Source organism: Castor canadensis, chromosome 10 (genome assembly GCF_047511655.1).
Source record: "Castor canadensis chromosome 10, mCasCan1.hap1v2, whole genome shotgun sequence".
Taxonomy (NCBI): Eukaryota; Metazoa; Chordata; class Mammalia; order Rodentia; family Castoridae; genus Castor; species Castor canadensis.
In genome coordinates, this window is record NC_133395.1 from 31,451,673 (window position 1) to 31,460,339 (window position 8,667).

Genomic DNA, 8,667 nt, shown 5'->3' on the forward strand with positions numbered 1-8,667 from the left:
CTTCTTACTTTCAGCCTGTAACTTTCCATTTAAATCTCCCAAATATTTACCCTTTCACCTAATAACTTTCATTTTGATCTAACCATTTTTTCCCATGGTAACTTTGTCTGAGACATGTTTCTCAAGTTGAGCAAAAACTGTAAGAAGAGCCCTTGTGTTCATGGATATTTTTTGTATTCACTTTTAAAAATTAATTGAATCCCAAAGGTGTTCAGGTCAGAGTTTTAATACATTTTCATTGATAATCAACAGTTCCAATTGGCATTTTCACCAATTTCTAAATTATATTACTTTGTAATAAAAATAATAACAGCATTTTATTTTGAAGGAAATGTAATAAAAGAAAGAACTATAAACAGAACTCTTGATCAGTAAAAAATTATATACTTGCTATATTTTCCTTATCATTATTACATCATCGTACTTTGCCAGCTCTGTCTGTAAGAATTTCAAACCTTAGAATTTGCTGTAAGTTTCCTTCTTTCCTATCTTCTTACTGGTCTTTTGTTGTCAATAGTCACACTTCCTCTCTGCCACACTCTCAGAAAAAATAATGATTTCCACACATCTCTCAGCTTGTGCGCATCCAGCTTCCTGTCCCTCTCTCAAAAAGGTGCTAGTAATCACTTTATTCCTCCTAATGAAGAAAAAATAAGAACCCTACCTGCCCTGCTCCACTTGACATTTGGAAAAGCAATTGCACAAGAAACTAGAAAGACCCAAATATATATTTTCCAAATTCCATTAAAATTATAAATGACACATTTTTTATTTTGTATCAGAATGTGTGGAACAAATGGATATTCATGTGGGAAAAGCAAAATCATTGCAACATTTTAAGAAAAAAAGAAGAAAAATGCAGTTGGACCAGGAACCATTCAAGTCTGCATGGGATCCCCTTATGCTTGACCATAAGGATCTGCAATCTTTAAGTCTCTTATTTTTAACCCAATCTAAAATGGATTCCATCTCACAGTTCCAAAATTTAGCTTTTTTGAACCATTCTTTCTCTTTTATTCTTTCTCATTTATTATGACTCTTTGCTATAAACATCCAAAATGAAATCACAATGTTGCACCCCCTCATTATTTATGCCAGTTGATATTCATTCCCTCAATGAATCAACAAATATTTATTAAGAGCCTACCATGTCCTAGACATTGTTTTGGGTACTAAGGCTACAGATTGAACAAGAGAGTTAAGAAAGAGTCACACTAATAAATACAAAATACCAGAAAGTTATTTAACTACCAACAATGAATTCTGAAAAGTGAATGAGGAAAAAGTCTCATTTACAATAGCGCAAGAAAAGAACAAAATGCTGAAGAACAAGCTCAACAAAGCAGGTTAAAAGACTGGTACACCGAAAACTATGAAACCATGTTGTAATCCTAACTCCTGAGAGGCTGAGATTGGGAGGATCGTGATCCAGGCTGACCTAGGCAAAAAGTGGGTCTCTATCTTCAAAATAACCAGAACAAAAATGGCTGTGAGTGTGGCTCAAATGACAGAGCACCTGCTTAACAAGCAGAGAGCCCTGAGTTCACACACAAGTATCACACACACACACACACACACACACACACAAAAAGATGAAAGAGATTTAAACATACAAATAGAGACATGCCATTCAAAAATTGAAAGGATTAATATTGTTATCATCAAAACCCAAAGCAATCCACAGATTCAATGCAATCCCTATCAAAATCCCAAAAATACTTTTCATAGAAAATGCTTCAGCCAGTTCCTGCTGCTGGGGAGCAGCCACACACGCACAGCCGACCTACACGTATTACAAAAGCTCTTCTCCTACTTAGAAAATACCACAAGAGCACTGCAATATTGTAGAATCTTTTTTTTATTACCTTGTTTTTCAGAACTTATAGAATTTAAATTCTCCGTGGTTGAAACCACCTAGACTTTAGTATGAATACAAACACAATTTTGTTCCAGTATTGAATTTAGAAAAGTAATAAATCAAGCAAAATATGCTCTTATTTCCTCATCAAGTTAAGTTTAATGAATTGCACAAACACACTTTTTTTAAAAAATCAGTTCCTGAAAAGTCCTAAAATTTCGCATTTATTCATAGCTTAGAAAGGCAAATGGTAATATCAGAGAAACATTCCAATTTTGCACAGGTCAAGAAAAAAACGCATATTTTCAAACACCATGTCCCTTACTTATTTACACCACCAGATATGTGCAGGCTTCCGGTGTTGGTGGAATGCAACTGACCTCTTAGAGACATTTCTGGCTGCTCAGTTACACTTTGAAGATGTTAAAGTTTTCCAGAGCAAATATCCCAAATCTGTGATAACACGAGGCACATTGTGTACAGTAATGATTCTGTTTAAAACAGAGTCAAGCTCTAGGAAACAAGATGGTAGTTTCCCGTCACAAGCACGGGATTCCTACTGAGTAAAATGAAAACGGTGGAGGCAGGGAGGCTTTGAAAGCGGGATAAAGGTTCCTCATGACTTTCCTTGTGAACAGGGGCCTCTGATCAGCCTGCAGTAGACATCAGAGAGATTCACGTTACCCCAGTATGATAAATAATGAAACACAATGCTTAATTGTCAGCAAACTCTTCGGACCTTCTCAGATCCATGCTACCATGCAGAATGCATTACCTCAGGCTCCACAAGGTCACGAGGGAGGTAACCAAGTGTCAGGAGAAGTAAATAGACATTATTGTACCAAACTCCTGTTGTTATAACAACCCTCCAGAAATACTAGAATTCCATTTTCTCAGCTGCTTTCCCTACACGGTTGGGAAAGAACAAATGGTCTTTGCAAACAGCAATCCTGGACATAAAAATTTAGCTTCTAACTTTACAGTTCTACCTTAGACCTGGCTACACAATTAGCATTTGAAATAAATAATTCTTATTCTCACCAAAAAATGTTCTTGTTCTATGAAAAATACTTAATGAGATTTAATATTTTTTAAAGTTTAGATAATGACGCAGACAACCCAATTATGTGACAGTTACTGAAGTGCCATGGGACTGAAACAAAACTCTTCTACTTTAGAGACCAGTGAGAGATCATTCCACAAACCAAGGGCTAAAGTAACTCTAAGTAGATCCCAGATTGTGGTAGCATGATAGAAACCAGCCTCCTGACGCTCCTGGTCATTTGTCCAGCTTCACAAAGGGTCTGGACTTGAAAAAAAATTAATTTCATTTCCCAAATTGCCTAACTTCTTTTTTAAAGGGCAGTATATAATTTTGCCCATATGTCAGTATAAAGAATTTTACACAATGCTAGCTCAGGAAGCAGAAAATGTGACTATGGTCTGACTCATCAGATACCAGATAACCACACAATGAACAGATAACTGTGTGGCCTAACTGTCTTATGTAAGGACATTCTCTGCTATTGTTTATCCCCAGTCCTGCATTCCCTCTACTTCCTCCCTAGAACTCAATAAAACTTTAAAAATATTTTTATTTTTTGTTTATTTACTAACGCTACTACTAAATATAAATTATATAAGGATAGGATATTTGTGTGTCTTATTTATCTTCTTTCCCAGAAACTTTTGTACTTATACAAAATGAGTCTCAAATTCGTTTTCTTCAAACATAAATTGGGGAAATAATATTTACTTTATAAGATTTTTAAGTACAAATGAGGTCATATATTTTAAGTATTTTATGAATAAAGTTAAGATGAATGTTGTTATTATTTACTCAATAGAAAAGTCTTCTAATTCCATAGAGAATAGCAACTCCTCATCCATAAACCCAGGGGACAAATATCCTCAGTGTTGTTCAATGTAAGAGTTGTCAAATACAGTTTTCTAACCTATGAACTAATCTTCACAATTAAAAAGAATAACTTCATAGCAAGCAAATATATGAGGAAAATTCTGTATTTTATACTCTATTTTAATTGGATAATAATTGATTTAATAAAATAAAGGCAATCTATGAGAGATTATGAATTTAGGGAATGAACTTGAACTGATCATGTCATACAGTCTTTTTGCTTCACATTTATCTGAAAAAAGACTGCATTTGTGTGCCTTTGTTGTTGGAGAATTCCAGAGAGAACAACCAAGTAAGGCTGAGAGAAAGAGGACGCATCAGATGTGAGGCAAAGAGAGGACAGCAAAACAGGTTGACCAACCAATAACACTGAAAAGAAAAGGAGAAAAGAAGAAAAGAAATGAGCTGTGCGCCGGTTGCTCACGTCTGTAATCCTAGCCACTCTGGAGGCAGAGATCAGGAGGATCGCAGTTTGAAGCCAGCCCAGGCAAATAGTTCATGAGAAACCCTTTACAAAAAAAAAAAAAAAAAAAAAATATATATATATATATATATATATTCCAGGCTGCAATCTCTGTGGTTTTCTTGACCTTTCATTAAAGACTATAAGACAAATGTCATGTCTTTTGGGAATTCAAGGTTTAAAGAAAGAATGATGCTGCTAATGAAAGTTAACTGTTGGGTTTGGGCTTGCATCTCATTGGCCAACATTGAATCACATGGTACTCTTCACTGCAAAAGAGACAGAGAAGTTTATTATTTAGCTTCTTTAGGAGAGGTAGAAAAAAGGCAAATGGGTTGAGAAGAGGAAGTTAGGCAAATCAACCCATAGAATCGTCTATATTTCTTTCTGCTATTGTTGTATGCATTTTTGTTGTCTTAACTCCAAAATTATTCTGAAACATCTTCAGAAAGAAAGATTATATTTCCTTTTACATCAGTCCACCCCAATATAAATAATAGTGGTTTCAACAAATGTTATCTTGAATGATTTCCAGTTAGGTTGTTTTATATTTTACATGTTAAGAGTTTTAAGTAATACTTTGTTGGAAAAGGAAAAGAATAAAATGTGAACTAGGATTTTTCAGCCACAATTGTTAGTGGATAGACTATTTAGAGGATTTCCTAAGAGTCTTGAATAATAAGACATGTCAAACAAACAAACAAAATCTTTGCTGCCCGTTTGGGCATTCAAACTATTTAGAGTTACAATAATACTGTCCCAGTACATATGGAGTTGACTGCTAATAAGCTGCACAAATGTCACCATTTCAGCTAGACATTCTCAGAAGAAAACATAAATAAGAGAGACAGAAAAATAATTTTACTGCTGCAACAACCCCAGCCAGACCTAAGCTTATCTATGTCGACAGACGAATTGCGTAAAAGAAGTTCCAAATTTTATTTTTAGGAGACTATGAGAAATACCATCCAAAATGACACTCACAGGACATTTCTGCCACATTTTTAGTTAAGACTAACATTCCATTGCTTGACAGTTTGCTCATTTTGTACATTCTGAATAGTATCATTTTAAGAAATGCTTGTTAGAATTAGTCCTATTTTGCCTCTAAAATATAATTTCATTCAATTCAGCTTCATCAAATAGACACATTTATTGAGAACTTACCATGTGAAAATGCTCAACAAGAAAGCGAAGGAGAGGAGCAGGCCTCTATTCAGAGTGAAGAGAATCCCACCACTTGGGAGGGGCTGAAGGCCAGAAGCCTGGAGGAAATGTCAAGCTTGGGCGAGTCAGGCGACTTGTCCCTAATTTTGGATGGGGCATATCTAGTAGGCATATTGATCGCAATGAAGTGGGAGATGATGTAGAAAAGTTTGTTGGGCAGATGATGGAAATCAAAAGAAAGAGTAGGGAGCAGCAGATGAGGCATTACAGGTGCTTCCAAACCTCTGAACCTGACAATCATTATGACTTTTGCCTCATACCTTGAAACTAAGATTTTTCCCTGAGACTCTGAATGTGGCCACTGCTTTACAAGTTTGCATTTTTGCAATTTACTTTTTCTGTAAAACATTTGGTGTATCTATATTAATTTCTGGTTGAATATTTTGCTTCAATTTAAAAGAAGTTTCTGCATGGCCGTTCCACCTGTTTTAGAAAAAAATGCTTTTCATAGTTTGAAATTAATAAAGGAATTCTAAAAGCAAAAAAAAAAAAAAAAAAAAGAGAACTTACCATATATTAAGCCCTACTCCAGACACAGGGCAGAAGAGCACAAAAAAGCTCTCACTGTAGAGAGGAATAAAATGTGCATCTGATATTGGGATAATAGAGTCTGTGCAACTTATAAGAAGAATAAAGTGCTTTTGGGGAAGGATGTGGGCACAGGGGAATCACCACTACAACACCACCCAGCTAAGCCAGCCAAGGAATTCTTGGGGGAAAGTGGAGGGAAGTGGATGATCCTTGTGTCCTAGAGGGTAGACTTTTACTAATCCCTAGGAAAATAATTATAATTAAGAAATCTCATTACTTTCTCAACCACAGTCTTTCTCAGTTATATTTTAAGGATTCATTTTCATATTTCCCCTTCTCATGTTTTTCTTACATGTATAATGATTCCAGTAGTTTTAATACATGGTACTCAATGATCTGACTATTCCTATTTCTTCTACTTTTCACAAAAGGATCTGAAGGAACAGAGATGTTTGGGAGGGGAAATTTTAATTCATCTTTGCTCTTCTGATTGATACCTACATTGCTAGAACCTCCAAGACAAATTTAAAAAATCAGAGAATCTCAGTCATCTGAACAAAAACAGAATTATGTTTACTAAGCCACCAACCAATCCTTTAATCATTTCCATTTCTTTCTTCTCACACTTCAGTGATTTCTTCTCCTGTTCTAAACTGTAATCATTCTGTGCACACCAACATGGCAGAATTCTTGGGCATTTCTTCATTGCCTCAAGAAATAAAGGAATTAAATGAAGCAAGAAAAAATAAAATCAAAATGTTCATACTTATTCATAATGCTTACTTTTCCCAGGAGCTAAGCTCAAACTATATCTCTTGATATTTCATATAGCTATAGATAATAGCAGAGTTACATTAAGAAGACACAGCTAGTACTTTGAATTTGTGTAATATTGACACATCTGGTATGATGGCTCCAAGAGGACTGGAGGTTTAAAAATGATGTGTGAACATTTTTGTGGATGCAGACTGTGAATTTGTCTGAGGATAGGTTCATAGCTCTCATCAGATTCTCAGAAAGATGTAAAATGGGAAGAAAAAGTTAAGAATCATTTAATCTGAAGTAGTTATGCTTAAATTATTAAGGGCACGTAATTATCTCTCATCTTCTTTCTCTTTCAATACTTATTTAGTTTTTCTCTCTGATTTTAGTCATTTGTCTTCTACCACTCCTGAATATGTCAACATATCCAGGAGCCAAAAAATTAGGAAGTCACAAGGCACAGGGTACTACAAAATCTGTATGACTTACACATAATGATGAAGAATGATAGAAAAGAGAGTTGATACAGGAGGAACTTTATTTCCCATACTCTTTTTAAAACCCCCACAATCCCTCAATTATATAGTATATTTGTGGAGGATCAATTAGTCTTTCCTTATTTCTCTAATCCCTTCCACTCCCAGACAACATGGAGCTATTCTGGAGATCACACTTAGGCAGGCAACTGATGACAATACTGTAGGTATACATACTAAGATGCATCCCACTCAAAGTGCTTGGATCGGATACAATAAAGTGCAATGGTCATGTCTTAGCAAACACACTTCAACATGTACCCTCACACTGACATAGAGCTCTTCCTCCACTCAGTCACCTGAGGCTGACTGCTTGCAAAAATCTTTGTAGAACATCCTCATGTCTGGTTTTGTCTTATTAATATAAGGAGAATCTTCTCAGCGTTGGTAAAACATTGAAACTCCTTGGGAAAATTGAAAAGTTACTGATGCCAATATTCCAAATTTGACAATTCTGATATATTGTACCCAAAGCAGAGGTTCTTACTCTTTACTTACAGAAGTAAAATTATTTATTTGAAGATGACAAGTTTATATGTAGAAATCCATAAGGACTCCACCAAAAAATGTTGGCATGAATAAACAAATTCAGTAAAGTTGTAGTATACAAAATCAAAATACAAAAACCAGTTAAGTTTTTACGTGCTAACAATGACCCAACTGAAAAGGAAATTAGGAAAATAAAGGGGTGTGGCTCAGTGGAAGAGTGTGCCTAGCATGTGCAGAGCTGTGGGTTCAATACCCAGTACCATACACACACACAAAAAATTTACAGATATATAGATCAATGTACCAGAATCAAGACACAAAATAAACCAGCACACATAAACTTAATTGATCTTCAAGAAGTGTGCCAAGAATATACAATAGGAAAAGGATAGCATCTTCAATAAATGGTGTTGAGAACATGTTGTAGTAATGTAAAAGAATGAAAGTAGAGTCTTATATCATGTACAAAAGTTAATTTGACTTGGATTATAAGCTAAATGTACAACTTAAACTATAAAAGTCTTAGGTATAAACACAGTGAAAAATCTTCTTGACTAACCATAAGCAATTGACTTGGCAATGATTTCTTAGATATGACATCAAAAGCATAGGCAACAAAAGCAAAAACAGGCAAGTGAGATTACATCAAACTAAGCTTCTGCAGTGCAAAAGAGAAAATTAGCTAAACAAAAAGGCAACCACAAGAGAGTAGTAAAATTATTAGTGTTATGTCTGATAAAGGATTTATATGCAAACTATACAGAGAATGCCAAAACACAAGAGCAAGAAACAATTCAATTCTAAAAGTGGACAAAGGAACTGAATTGACATTTCACCAAAAAAGACATAAAATAACTAACCTCAGTAATCATCAGGGAATGTA

At 34.9% G+C, this 8,667-nt stretch overlaps 1 protein-coding gene across 1 annotated transcript; it reads left to right on the forward strand.

Annotated features, from left to right (window-relative positions):
• Window positions 1-2,568: 2,568 nt before the first annotated feature.
• Window positions 2,569-5,950, forward strand: LOC109676309 (protein BEX4-like). The gene is made up of 2 exons (XM_074042844.1): window positions 2,569-2,660; window positions 5,467-5,950. The coding sequence occupies exons 1-2, from the start codon at window positions 2,569-2,571 to the stop codon at window positions 5,729-5,731; spliced, it is 357 nt and encodes a 118-aa protein (XP_073898945.1). The 3' UTR covers window positions 5,732-5,950.
• Window positions 5,951-8,667: the final 2,717 nt, after the last annotated feature.